At 44.8% G+C, this 15,075-nt stretch overlaps 1 protein-coding gene and 1 long non-coding RNA gene across 2 annotated transcripts; both read left to right on the forward strand.

The window, feature by feature from the left end:
* Positions 1-5,728: 5,728 nt before the first annotated feature.
* On the forward strand, positions 5,729-7,421 carry LOC120654119. Its single transcript, XR_005666991.1, has 2 exons — positions 5,729-6,087; positions 7,056-7,421. It is a non-coding gene; the product is annotated as an uncharacterized LOC120654119 (long non-coding RNA).
* A 1,216-nt stretch (positions 7,422-8,637) lies between these two features.
* LOC120656149 (ent-copalyl diphosphate synthase 2-like) lies at positions 8,638-14,596 on the forward strand. Its single transcript, XM_039934174.1, has 14 exons — positions 8,638-8,861; positions 9,640-9,719; positions 9,847-9,992; positions 10,982-11,145; positions 11,517-11,700; positions 11,860-12,077; positions 12,224-12,344; positions 12,433-12,545; positions 12,658-13,009; positions 13,083-13,181; positions 13,266-13,511; positions 13,658-13,766; positions 13,881-14,087; positions 14,180-14,596. The coding sequence occupies exons 1-14, from the start codon at positions 8,726-8,728 to the stop codon at positions 14,405-14,407; spliced, it is 2,403 nt and encodes an 800-aa protein (XP_039790108.1). The 5' UTR covers positions 8,638-8,725; the 3' UTR covers positions 14,408-14,596.
* Positions 14,597-15,075: the final 479 nt, after the last annotated feature.

Here is a 15,075-nt window from a genome sequence, read left to right on the forward strand (position 1 = left end):
TTCATAGTATACCTATTTGATGTCATAAATCTTTGTGTTTTTCTCTATAATTTTAGTCAAACTTTGAGATAGTTTGACTCTCCAAGATTCTTGAAATGACTTATAATTTGGAACGGAGGGAGTAGCATTGTATTATTACAAGACTTCTAACAATTTTCAATATTTTTTTACAAGCAAGTGGCCAACGATTTTTAGTTAGTATATTTGGATAAGTAACTACCATGGGTATGTGGAATGGATACCATGGCCATCTGATAAGACTGTTGAGAAAGATACAAATTATATATACATAGAACAATTGTCTGCCACCACTAGAGAAAAAGAATCAGTTGGCCACTTGTAGAGAATTGTTGAAAAATGGCATGTCTTGTAGTGATCGAGTAATATAAAAACCCCTTGAAAAATAGTATCATGAGTTGCCACACTCATATTAATCAAAATATCTATGTTCACCGCCTCTAACGAAACCACGTCATTTCACTATTTCAGCGGTTAGATCGATTTGCTTTTTAATTAATCACATTCATTTCATCTGACCATCCTCCCTACCCTAGCTTTGCAGCGCTGAAACGCAACCCCGGCCCGGGCTCTCACCCTTTCCTTCCTTCCTTCCCCAGGCTAGCTGCCACGAAACTGTCGTCCGCTAACAGCCGACGACGACCTAGTAGTCGATACCGAAACTGGCCGGCAATACTACGTATTTAAATTTGCACCGTTTTTGCTCGGCAAGTCGGCATCAAGCCATCAACACCGTACCCTTCCATCATTGCCCAAGCTGGTGTGGCGGTCATTGGCGGACACCATCACCAACTGCGACCGTCGTCTCCTCGCCATTCGCCAACTAGTCACCATCCTGGTTTCAGAGAAGTCCACCACCCTGTGGAGCGGAGCGTGCACGACTGCACGCGGTGAGGTCGGAGGCCGCTCCAACCCTGCCACCTGATACGGGCCTATCTGAAGCCTCATTTTCCACTTTGATCGATCTTTCTTATGCTTGCTAGCTTGCAATTCTTGCTTGCACCATGTTCGTTGCAATGCTTGCTTGCACGGAAATCGCTATTATCTTTCATTTTTCAGTTGTGGACCAAGAATATATCAATTATACAGGAGGATTAGGCCCATTTATTCAGTTTTACTTACAGTCACACGTGGATTGGTAGGGATACAAGTCCCGGAGGGTCGATCGCATTGAGGAATCAATTAAAAATAAAGGGTGCGAGAATCGAAATAAACACATTGACTGAAGAGGCGGCCGTAGCTGAAAAGACAATATTGAGGATTGAGGTCGGCTAAGGCCAGTTTCGGTGGGGAGTGTCTTGCCAAGACTGTAAACTGAAATGATGTTTGTGGATTTGGGAAGTAATGACCAGTGGCACTTTAAGTGTGAAGGTAAATGACAGTATGGGGAGCTATTTCAAATGTGGAAAAGGAGTCAGGCAAGGGGACCCTCTGTCTCCCCACCTGTTCAATATAGCAGTGGATACACTCTCTAAAATGATAGCCCTGGCACAATCAAATAAATTTATCACTGGACTCATCCCTGAGTACATAGAGAATGGAGTGGTCATTCTCCAATATGCTGATGACACAATTCTCTGTCTGGAAGATGATTTAGAGAAAGCTAAAAATATGAAATACTTGTATATTTTTGAGAGCATGTCGGGTCTGAAAATTAATTTCAATAAAAGTGAGATTATAATGGTGACTGAGGATTTGGACAAATCTAAGGTGTATTCAGAGATGTTCAATTGTGTGATTGGATCCTGGCCTATAAAATACTTGGGAGTGCCAGTTTTTGGATCAAGACTACATGTAATGGACTGGGTTCCTCTTGATGAGAAGCTAGTTAAGAGATTAGATGGTTGAAAAGGGAGTGTGCTTTCAATTGGTGGAAGAACTGTGTTGATTAAATCGTGTTTAAGTAGTATTCCCATCTACTGTATGTCTATGTACCTACTTCCAAAAACAATTATTAAGAGATTAGACCGAACCAGGAAAAGATTCTTTTGGCAAGGAGGTGGCACAAAGAAAAAATACTTTCTGGTTAAATGGTCAAGAATTAGCAAACCAAAGAAAAGGAGGCCTAGGCAATAATGATCTGAGGAAAATGAATGAGAGTTTGTTGTGCAAATGGTGGTGGAAATTAGAGAATAATGATGGTCTATGGCAGCAAATAGTAAAGAAAACCCACAAACTCTCCAGTCTGGAATGATCTGTTAAAAGTCAGAGACTTATATCGAAAAGGAAGAGTGATGAGAATAGGAAATGGAATGAGTACAGATTTCTGGGCTGATAAATGGTGTGACAAAATTCCACTAAAAGAAAAATTTTCCTACTCTCTTTGCAATAAGCAATGAAATCAACTGTACTGTCCATCATATGGCTAGCAAAAACTGGAGTATTAGTTTCAGAAGATGGCTAGATGAACACAATCAGATAAATCTTAGGAAACTCAAAGATTTAGTTTCTATCTTTGCAATGTCTGAGGAGGAGGACAAACCAAAATGGCTCTTGAATAAAAATGGCCTCTTCTCGGTTAAGTCTATCTATTCTCGCCTGTTTGTAGAAGATCCAGATCTTCCTAATAAAAAACTTTGGAGAGCTAAAATCCCCTTGAAAATTAAAACTTTTATGTGGCTTATCTCATAGAATGCCATACTAACTAAAGACAACCTTCTGAAAAGGAAGTGGCAGGGAGATACAAAATGCTGTTTGTGCCCTGAACTCGAAACCATCTCCCATATGTCTTTTGAGTGCTCCATGGCTAAATTTGTGTGGAGCCTGGTGGCCATGGTGGTTGGCTCAAGTTGCAGACCTTGCTCCTTTGACCAATTTTGGAATGGGTGCAAACATACATGCCTACTGGATCAAAATTCCACATGGTGGGGCTGGCCGCAATCTTCTGGGCCATTTGGCGAGCTCGTAACAATATTTGTTTTGAAAAAAGCTGATTCGATCTCCTACTGAGATCGTTTGTTTGGCCTCATCCTTTCTTGTTTTCCGGGCAGAACTCCAAAATGTGGCTGACCGGGCGATCCTGGAAGCGGGAGCTGAAGCTCTCAAATCTACGGCACTTCACTTCCACCCTCCTACGGCCTCTGCTGATGATATCGGGGTGGTTCTACTACACTGACCCGCAAGAATGATCGAGGTCGCCTGAAGAAGCTTGGTCTACTTGGTCTACTGGCGGATGTGCTTCACCCTTTGCTAGCAGTTTCTTTCTGTCTTTTGCTTTGCGGCTGTTTACCAGCATTCTGCTGCTGTTTTGTTGGTTTCATATAGTCAGCCTTTAAAACTCTGGTAGTCCCTTGCTCGACTTTGTAATGGCCCCGACGCTGGCTTCTTTTGTTCGTGCTACCAAACTTTGTTAATTTCGTTGCCGTGAAGTAATGAAATCAGGGCTTTGCCCGGCGATGGAAAAAAAATGACACTCCCATAACACCCCTACTGAGATTGGCCTAATAGCAGCTCCGACTGCCCGCTCGGACGCACGCCGTGATGGTGGCGGGGCTTGCTAGCTCAGCCAATAGCAGCGGACACAATGCCTCTCCGCCTGCTGAAGCGGGCGCATGGTGAGGCACCCACCTCCTTCTCTCTCTTCAACCACGTAGATTCTCAGCCAGCTCTCCGCCATAATATTTGCTCTTAAGGAGACGGATGTGATAATATTACAAAAAATGATTTACCGCGATCTTTTTAAACACCTCCAAGACGGGTAGGAATTACAACCGCTTTTGAGATGATCGCTTTTTTAATTAACCGAGGCATTTAAAAAAGTGCCTCACAAAATGGATTAACCGAGATGGACACCCTAAAAAAGCTCGCCTCGGTTAATATTGATTAACCGAGGCTATTGTTCTAAAGCAAATGACTCAGTTAATCTGTTTATTGAGGCAGTCGCCTTAAAAGCCTGTCTTCAAAAATGCTGAGGCCCAACTGGCCCACGGGAGACCCGATAACTGTGTGCGATATAAATATATGAGTTATGGTTTTTTTTTCTCTCCCTCTCCCTCCTCGGCCCGATTCCTCTCCTCTCTCTCCCTCTCCCTCTCGGCGCCCTCTCCTCTCTCCCTCCACCGACGCCCTTTCCTCTCCCTCCTGCGGCGGATCCGGCTAGGTGGGACCCCCATGGCGGCGGATCCGGCCAGGAGGTGGGCGGTTGCGATGCTCGGCCAGGAGGCGGAGCGGCGGCTGGTGCAGCGGGCGGCGACGGCCGGCGGCGTCTGGTGTGGCCGGCGGCAGGCTCGTTGATGGGTTTCGACGGGCTTTTTCTTTTATTTTTGTTTTTATTTGATTAACAGAGGCGTATAACAAACCGCCTCGGTAAATAGGTCATTTACCATGATCTTTCATCTGAGGCGGTTGCGGAAAATGCCTCGGTTAAATGCCTTTGCTCACCTCGGTTATTAGTTATTGTGGTAGTGTGAATGAGAGTAAAAAAAACAGTTTTCTATATGCATAAAGACAACCGTCCAAACCCTAGATTTGTGACCCACCTAAAAACAAAATTGTTTGTTTCTATTGTCCATATGGTACGGTATTGGGAATCAACCATCTACCTCTCTACATAGTAATTGACGGTTTTCCGCATTTACAGTGTTTCAACATATCTTGTCACACATGGGTTTAAATAAAACCATATGCTAACATGCATATTACGTTGGTATTGACCCTTTTCAGAGTAGCGATCTATACTTCATGTTGTTTTTCCCTGGATATGTGCATCATATTATCAAGTACGGTATAGAGATATGCCAAGTTTCAATTATTTCAAAACTTCTTGGTATACTTTTTGACGAATTTACAAAAAATTAAATATCTATTGTGCTTTCATCGTATATGCTCCATATGATACGTCACGAGGTATCGAAAGTTTTGTGCCGGCAAGCTAAGGTTGAAGATGAAAACAACGGTTGTTTGGCGCAAGTTCTTTCCTTTTCTTCCCCTTATGATCTGATCAGCACCACAAAAACAGGATAGGACAAGCTAAAGAATTCATAATGGTAGCGGATAACAAGAAAAAAAGAAGTTGCAGGAAAGTTTCAGAGAGGTCGGCCAAGAGTGTGGTATATGTCTTGACGAAGGAGAGGAAATGTCAATAATCGGGTACAACGAGAACGCAGCCCCCCGCGTCAAATATGAAACGTTTCGGGCAGGGGTCGACTTTTAATTGGACTGCGCTGGACCCATCCATCCTTTGAGTCAGAGGGCAAAACCAAACGGCAGAGTACAAGCCCCAACCGGCCGGCCGGGTCAACACCGTGAATGGAGAAGGCAAGTGATATATTGCAGCCAGAGCGACACACACCGCGGTGGTGCACGACGCCAGCAGCCGCTGGACTACTAGTCCACCGGCTATCCGCATGCCTGCAGCATGGGCCTCACAACCTCCTCCTCTCTTCGTGCCGCCTCTCACCAACTCACCGATGCGGGACAGATATTCGACGTGTGTGTCTCAGCACTATTCTACACTCTAGCTGTAGAATGGGATTCTACACCCAACCAATCTAGCACTAACAAACCAACCCGATCAATAACCCGTCACCTGTCCACCCCACCTATCCAGCTTCTTCGTTTGCGAGCACGAGCCGCGAGAGGCACAGAGCGCCGCGAGCAGCGAGTGCGAGATCTCCCTGGATCGGCGGCGCACGCAGGGCTAGTGGGAGCTGCGGCGCGCTGGCCGGCGAGGGCAGCGGCGGCGCGCAGGCCGGCGAGGGCTGCGGCGGCGCGCAGGGGCGAGGCTCCGGGGCCGCGTGTAGGAGCGGCGGCAGGCGCGTTGCGGCCAGCGGCGGCGTGAGCTGGAATGCTGCGCAGGCGGGCGCGCTGCGTTCGCCGGCCAGCAGAAAGCGTGCGGGCGAGACTAGACGGCGGCGGGTGCTCGGCGCCGAATGAGACGGCAGCGGGCGCGCGGGTGGGGAGGGGCTGCGCGCGGCGGGATCCGTCGCCGGGCGGTCGCGCTGGCCAGCGGCAGTGAGCAAGCGGAGCCAAGCCAGCAGCAGCACGCAGCGGCCGTGAGATTCCAGCGCCGAGCAAGCAACACGATGGGATCCGGTAATTGCGCTTTGGAGCACCTAATTTTTTACGGCAGTGAGTTCGTTCTGCCAAATTCCTCACCCTCTCAGTAATTTCTCTTCCCAACACCTGATTTCAATTGCTCTTACTGGATTATCGTGGTTATTGGTGATCTAAAATTAAATGTCCCCCGTTACAGAGGAGGGCCTCCACTTCCTCTGCCCGCTAGTTTGCACAGAAGCGGAGCAAAATAAGTCCATGTGTCCTAGTAACTGCAAAATTTGCTAAACTTTTGGCTTAGCGAACCATAAGAGTAATTTTTGGATTACTAAAGAATAGGTTACTAATTGTACGAAGTAAAGAATTCTAATAGGAACTGAAGAATATGATACTAATTGTACAAAGTAATGAACTCTAATAGGAACTGAGAACTGCGAGTAGAAATATGTGGTGTTAGACTGAACCGCTACTGAAGCTGATGGAATGTTATATTGTTATATTAAACCAAAAGGATGGATTACTAAAAAAAACTGTTATGCATTACTGAATCCAAAGGATAGACTACTAAAGGTTATCTATCGGTTTGTATCAGGAGATCAGTATCCATTGCTAGATGGTTCAGTAATTGGCCTATTCAATCTATATTGAATTACTAAATTACTAGCTCAGTATTTTTTCCTATTTTCAATAGTTTTCGGGTAGTATCAGGAGATCTGTTCAATCTAATGTAGTTCTGTAGTCTAGTGTTTAGCTATTTCATCCAGTAGTCTAGTATGTTTAAGTAGTAGTTCAGTAATACCAGTAATGTTCAGTAGTCTAGTATGTTTAAGTAGTATCGGAACCTTTATTCAATCCCATGCAGTTCAGTATTCTGGTATTTGTTTTTTGATCCAATAGTTCAATAGTCTAGTATTTTGATCTAATAATTCAGTATTCTTAATTGAAAAATCACTTGTTGTTTAGTTTGTTTAGTATTTTGGTGGGAGAGTGTGAAACACGGCTGCAATATAGTGATCTTACACGATTTTTTCTTTTCTTTGTAGCACTCTGCTTCGGATACGGGAAGGTGATGATGCTACAATGAGTCAATCAAGCCCAGCAATCAGCCTTCTGCGGATTCACAATTATTACCAGGAATAGTAAAAAATTCATTGATTTGGTTGAATGATCTTGTTAATTACTGAATTCATCATCATTACTTAGTTACCGATGATTTCTCAAATTACTACGATACTAAAATTATTGATGTACCATGGCTAGTTGTTTTCGATGAAACAAAAAAGGTACATTGCTAATGATCTCTTGTATTACTAGATTACTGATTGTATTGGTCACCACATGTTCCTAAAATCACTGGCTGTACTGGACCTCTCTATTACTGAATCCAAGCATGTATATATGGTGTGACACTGAAAGAACACCAAAAATCTGAAAATTTACTGGGAAAATGCATAATACTAGTAATCCAAATAATATTTATAAGCATTACCAAATCTACAGAAAAATACTGAATATCTGGAAGGTACACCATTGTTGATTACAAAAAAAATAAATTATGAAAAAAAGGTGTTTGTGAATGCGGAGAAATTACTACATGTACATAATACTGAGTAACTGGATTACCAATACAAGTATCTGCTAAATATTTATTACTGTGTCTCTCACTATTTGCAACAATTACAAGCCTGTATGGAATCCTGAACACATCCAATGTACAAATAGATACAAATAAGTTCCCCGGATTACTGAATCCTGAATAACTGGATCCCGGTGCATGGGGGAGTCCTCTCCTGCAGCTGTAGATACAGTAGCATCACCGGGTCTATTTTGACACAGTATCTTACTATTTGATATAGTAGCCTGTTCGGCTGGAGCCCCAGCCAGATGGGGGACGAAAGGAGGCCCCTGGCTGGGCTTATCGGCCAACTGTTTGGCTATACGTAGGCTGCCGAACGGTAACCGAGCAGGCTGAGCAGCAGCTGCAATAACTTTAGCGCTATCCAGTAGAAAATTACTATTTACATGTATTAAATAAAATTTAATTATAAACTTTTTGCACAAACAGATGCTAATTCACGAGATAAATCTAATAAGTCTAATTAATTTTTGATTTGCTACAACGATACTATAGTAAACATCCATTAATTATGAATTAATTAATTTTATTAGATCCGTGAATTAGTGTAAAGGTTATTTTGTAATTAGATTTTATTTAATACTCTTAATAAATTGAAAAAAGTACGGAGCTAGCGCTGCAGACACTAGCATCTATCAGGTCTCTCATGATTTTTCGGAAGAGCTCTATCAGCACCATAAAACGTTTGCGCATGGATCGATATGATTTTTTTTTAATGTTGGTTGATTGTCCAAGCAGACCAAGCGGCCACCGGTCGGGTCGCATAGTCAACGCCGTGGAAGATTGATTGTCCAGAACGGCACGGCGTTGGTGCACGCTAGCAGCCCGTCCATCCTCTGCTTGATGAGCTTGATGTACACGCCGTACCGGCTGGTGGTGTCGCATAGTCAACACCTCGTGGATGGACTATAGTATTGCAGTAATTGGTTAGAGGTGCCAACATGATGCGCGCGCGCAGGCAGAGTCTATATATACCGGCGCAAAATAATAGTTTGTGATCACAGAGCAGTCCTAGTTTTCTCTTTAACACGGTTGCTCGTTCTATTGTTTAGTGAGTCGCAGAGAGAGACAGTGAGAATGCAGTGCTCAGCACGCGCTGCTGCGTCCCCGGCCAGAGCGGCATTGCTCCGACGAGGGACTGCCGGGACACAGCAGGTTCAGCATGCCCTGCCCAGCCGCGCTCCGCGCTGGCGACGTCAGCGATCTCATCAGGGTAAGTTTTTTATCTGCCGTGGTAATAAAGAGTTTGATTGGTAGGCTGCCAAATTCTTAGCATGCCAACAATATTTTAGCTAGGCAAAAGTTGCCAAATTTTTTTTGCCAACACTTGGTTTGCTACCTAGAACTGTCAATATCTCACATTTAGCTGAAATGGTGGCAAGTTTTTTGCCTATATTTTGGCTTGCCAAAATTTTAGCATGCCAAAATTTGGGCAATCAGGCTCAAAGACTTCTAGTAATATCTAGTGCCTCTCACCACCTCATCAACTCATCGATACGTGACAAGTAATATCTAGTAGTGTACTTTGTCCTTGACGACATCTGTCTCTGTCAAGTGCCCACGCATAAGCAATTCGATATTGCTGATTATTCTGTGGGTACTAATAAAATAAAACTAAGCTGTCATATCTGTTGGACTAGTTCTGTCACTGGAATATAACGCCCAGCCTCACACCGATATGCGCAGCCTCTTATTCAAAAAGCCATTTTTCTATGACAGATATATCTGGTGTTTGGTATTGCATTTTTCCACTTTGTAAATATTTGAAGGCGATATTTATGTGTCCAAATAACAAGTGGTAGCTTTTTATGTATGCAAATATTCAAAGTGTGCATACTCCTTGCTCACCGACTGGTTTAGGACTCAATCAGTTCTTTTTTAGTGAAATTCTAACCACGCGGAATAAAGACATGTGAAATCAAATGACCCCTCCAAAACAAAATACAGCACTAGAACTAACAAGGGCTATTTTTGGAATGTCTGCTTTGTAGGGTTGATCGTGGAGGCACTACGGAAAGAAGCACATGCGGAAGCACACAAACCAGTTGTTGGAAAGACACAACAGCATAAGGTGCATACACACTACAAACTCATCATGCTTGACAAGGGAATCAAATATTTAATTTACACACAAATAGCATAAAGGTGCATATATATCTCTGAGCGAAACAACACTAATCTTCACTGCATAAATAAAGGGTGGTGAGCCAATACACATCGACGAAATGATCGACACAGTCAGAGCTGCGCTGAGGTCGGTGGCAGGCGGCGATCTCGATTTCTCACCATACGACACGGCGTGGGTCGCGCTTGTGAGAAAGCTGGACGGTGGAGAAGGCCCGGAGTAAAGATGGCAACGGGTAAAATCTGCGCGGATAGCACCTTTGTATACCCGAATCCGCGAGTAAAACTTCATACCCGCATCCGCACCCGCTACCCGCCACGGGTAGAAAATCATACCCGTGCCCGCTATCCGCGGGTACCCCATGCCCGCGGGTATGCCCATGTACCCGCGAACTAGCCATTCTCACTTCACATTTTATCAAGCATATCACTGATTCACTGCAGATCTAGCATTCTAGCCAGAATAGATGTACAAGAGCTAATACGGCAAAAAAAATCCTTTATATATTGCTTATTTCTCGGTGCATTGAAGGAGCGGATCTGTTGTGCAGGAACAGATCAGAGCAGCACAGCACGAGAGTACTAGACTTCTGAGGCTGCAGACCGGCGGAGGGCACGGGATCAGGCACCACGGCGGAATCAGGAAGGCGGGGGGTCGGGCTGCTGGGCGGTGGTTTCTTGTACCGAGCAGGCTGACAGGGAGCGACGACCGGTGCGGAGCGGCGCGGCCGTTGGTGGAGCGACGTCCGGCAGGGGAGCTGCGACCGGCGAAGGAGCGGTGGCCGGCGGGGGAGCGGTGGCCGCTGGAGGAGCGACTGAGGCACTGAGCGGGTGGGGCCGTGGGGGTGCGAGCCGTGCGGCACTGCGCCACCGGTGCCACAGGGACTCGAGAAGGTGGCCAGGAGGGGGCGCTGGGTGGGGGATTCGGGGTGGGGGTGGCGGCCGGGAGTGGGAACTGGGAACTGGGAAGAGAATGAGAGAAATGACTCAAACCCTAGAAACTCTTTTATATATAGTGGTGTTCGGGCCCACATGTCAGCGGATTTGCGGGTTCGGATATCAAAATTTCAAACCCATTAGCAGATATCCGTTGGGTTTAGAGTTGTACCCGCGTCCGCGCCCGCGGGTACAAACTCAAACCCGAATCCGCGCCCATCGGGTTCGGTATCCGCGGATTTGCGGATTTTCTGTACCCGTTGCCATCTTGAGCCCGGAGTTCCCCTCGTGCATCGACTGTATCGCTAGGAACCAGCTCCCAGATGGCTCATGGGGCGATGACGCCATCTTTGTAGTCCAAGATCGGCTCATCAACACCTTGGCTTGCATCATTGCTCTGACAACTTGGAATGTTCATAGAGACAAGTGCCGCAAAGGTACAGTTTTTAATAGTTTGTCTAACAATAAGTAATAATTAAAATCTGAAACATTGTCTCATATATATATATGTGTATATATATATATGTATATATCACTTTGAGTATGTTCATGTACTAATTCTAAGATACTTCTAAGGAATTATATGAAAAATTTGAAAAGCATTACTATTTTATAAATATGTTATGATTATACCTTAGGATTAGTATAGTAGTCACCCACAAGTGTAGTTTTGCTTATCGAGCTAAGATTGATCTGTTATTATTATACCTTAAATATATTATGATTATACCTTATCGAGCTAATATTGTTTTGCTAATGTATAGTAGTCACCCACAAGTAATGGCATGAACTTGATCTGTTGTTGTAGGCTTGTCGTTTCTCCATGAAAATATAAAGAGACTACGTGAGGACGATGATAATTGGATGATGGTCGGTTTTGAGATGACCTTCCCAACGCTGCTAGAGATGGCCAAGGATATAGGCCTTGACATACCATATGATGAGCCCGTGTTGCAAGACATATATGCGAAAAGAGAACTAAAACTCGCTAAGTACGATAGCTACACCTGCTTTTTTTAGTTGTTTATTTGTTAATACATTGCGGATTCTTTTTGGTAGTTTTCAAGAAAAAAGAGGGTTTTCAAGCAGCATGAATAATATAATTCTGGTTTTCTAGCGCTAACCAAAATGTTCGGCTATCTTACTTGTAGGATTCCTATAGATGTACTGCATTCCGTACCAACAACTTTGCTTTTTAGCTTAGAGGGAATGCCAGGTTTATTAGACTGGGACAAGTTATTCAAACTCCAGGCTCCAGATGGCTCCTTCTTGGCTTCACCAGCTGCGACAGCTTATGCTCTTATGCAAACAGGCAACAAGAAATGCCTCGAGTACCTTACCGATGTCGTCGACAAGTTCGAAGGGGGAGGTGTGTAGAGTGAACGAATAAAGACATCTCTTATTGCTTATTTGCTAGTTGCTACAGCCTGCAAGCTGTACTATCCATTGACTGCATAAAAGCAGTATAGTAATATAATTGATTTTCTCTTCTGATATCCATAACTTCATTTTCAGCACCCTTTATCTACCCCTTGGAGCTGTTCGAGCGCTTATGGGTTGTCGATCGGCTGGAGCGGTTGGGCTTATCCTCCTACTTTAGGAGCGAAATCGACAGTTATTTAGACTACGTTTACAGGTAACATAAACTCAAACGGCCTCTGCTGTGATCATTATTTCTACTCAACCGGGTAATTAACTAAGAATTCACTCCCTATCTTGAACAGGCACTGGAGTGATGAAGGCATAGGTTTTACCTGGGGCTGCTCGGTGCCGGACCTCGATGACACGATCATGGGTTTCCGCTTCCTCCGGCAGCGCGGCTACCACATCTCTACTGGTAAGCAGGCTGTGCATTACAAATTTAATTACACTATTATTTAGCAGCTAGCATTTCTGACCCTTAATTATTCCGGTTCGGATTATTGATGTACGTACATACAAATATAAAGAGGTCTTCAAGTGCTTCGAAACGAAAGATGGCGAGTTCATTGTGTACCCGGGGCAGTCCAACCAGTCAGTGACCGCGATATACAACCTGTACCGCGCTGCCGACCAGGCCGCCTTACCCGGAGACGACAGTGTTATCGAGCGGGCCAAGGCCTACAGCTACGCGTTCCTAAAGGAGAGGCAAGCAGCTGGCGACCTCAACGACAAGTGGATCATCTCCTCAGGCCTGCCCAGTGAGCTCGCCTACGGCCTCGAGTTTCCCTGGAAGGCAAATCTGCCGCGCGTCCAGACGAGGATGTATCTGGAGCAGTACGGTGGCAGTGAAAATGTGTGGATCGGGAAGAACCTTTATAGGTACTCATATTTCCATCTTTGCACTTCTGCAAATCTTTCCACATGTACACTCGATTAACTCTGTATGTTTTAGGATGCATCTGTTCAACAACGATCTGTTACTCAAGTTGGCAAAGGTCGATTTCAGCAACTTTCAGAGACAGTGCCAGTTTGAGTGGCAGGGCCTCAAAAGGTAATGAAACTCCTCCGATCCAATCCAGCTCTGTCCCCAATCTATCTACTTACGTGGCAATCAATCCTTCCTGTACGTACGCAGGTGGTGTGAGAAAAACAATCTTGAAATGTATGGTGTGACTCCACAGAGTGCTATGAGAGCCTACTTCCTAGCAGCAGCCAACATCTTTGAACCACACCGAGCGGCGGAGCGGCTGGGATGGGCACGCACGGTGGTGATTGCCCAGGCCATCTCTTCGTGCTTCCAGAGCAGCAACGCTTATGTTACTGAAAGCATGCTGGAAGGGCTCAATAGTGAACTCACTAGTGACGGCGACAATCTTGCAAGGTTTAAGCATATCACTATACTTTGTTTTTTATTTTGGGAATTCTGAGGCAACCCAGGCGACGTGTAGGTGTAGCTAGTAAATTTGTTGTAGATTCTGCTGATCTCAAATCTGAATCCAGTGGACAATGTACATGTGTTGGATGCAGGCGTGGAGAGAAGTATTCGACGGTGGATAATGGCCTCCTCAATGCACTTCATGAGCTGATTAATCTCTTTGCACCTGGAGAAGAAGCTTCCAACGATCTCCGTGAAGCTGTAAATTCCGACACATCATCTCTAATTATTACTTCATGATAAGGATTTTTTTAATAATTGTCTTGAAACAAATGATGGAAAAGTGATGAATTCATCTATTTTTTGCTATTGCAGTGGAATACATGGCTAACAGAATTGACCACGAACGATGTCCATGAATCATGTGAAGGAAGCACAGCACTGTTGTTAGTTCGCACAGTGGAGATCTGCTCAGGGAGACACTGTTCAGCTAACCAGAATCTGAAGCTTTCCGAGTATTCCCAGCTTGAGAAGCTTACCTCTTCCATCTGCAGCAAAGTTGGCTCTAGGACTCTTTCTCAGGTATGCGCGTGCATCATCACAAAATTATTACACACGTCCTTTCTTAAACTCTGCTAATCCACTTTTCTTTTTTTGAAAATAAAACATTTAAGGTCAATCAGAATGGAACAACAACGGAGAGCACTGAGAATTTAGAACAGCAAGTAGATCAGGAGATGAAAGAGCTAGTTCAATGTGTTTATCAGAGCTGCGACGCTATAAGCAGGGCGACCAAGCAGACATTTTTCAATGTGACTAGGAGCTTCTGCTACGTTACTCATTCTTCACCTGAAACAATCGATAGTCACATCTCCAAGGTCATATTTGAGGATGTCATTTAGGGCATTTCCAACCAAGAAACAATACCATGCAGTAGTGTCTGTGACATGCCATGTTGCATAGACACCGCCTAAGAAACTATAGCTCCCAATGCATAATTTGTAATTGTGGTTACTCCCTGCATTCATGGATGATAGTCTTGTTTGGAATGGGCACAATAACCAGAGTAAAATAAACATTGCTTATCAATCCTACTTATCTCATCATTATTTACCTAGTGAAAAGAAGCGCTCTTGAATGCTTAAACCTCCTGAAAACAAACGATATTTAATACCCCTCCTGCATGCAGTCTATTTTTATCCACTGGCACGCGAAGTCGAAATATTAAGGCTACGTTTGAAAGTCGATATTGGAAGTCTGGATATTGAACCGTGTCCAATGCCAATTCCGCCATGATATTGAATTGAGTCCAATATAAATTCTGTTGTTTGGATGAGTACTGCATTGCGTTTTAGAATCTTGGGAAGCAGCCCAATTCAATACCCGTTTGGATGTGCAATACGCCTGAGGCCCTCCTTGAGCTCCTTCGACCATTGCCACTGAGATCCTCCGGCCGAGCTCCTCTGGCCGCCATGACACAGTGGGGGAGCCACGCGCCACGGCGCCAGCCACCGCTCCGCTTGGCGCACGCGCCGACCGCCGCTCCTCTGCCGCCAGGCCCGTCGGGGAG

Source organism: Panicum virgatum, chromosome 1N, assembly GCF_016808335.1.
Source record: "Panicum virgatum strain AP13 chromosome 1N, P.virgatum_v5, whole genome shotgun sequence".
Taxonomy (NCBI): Eukaryota; Viridiplantae; Streptophyta; class Magnoliopsida; order Poales; family Poaceae; genus Panicum; species Panicum virgatum.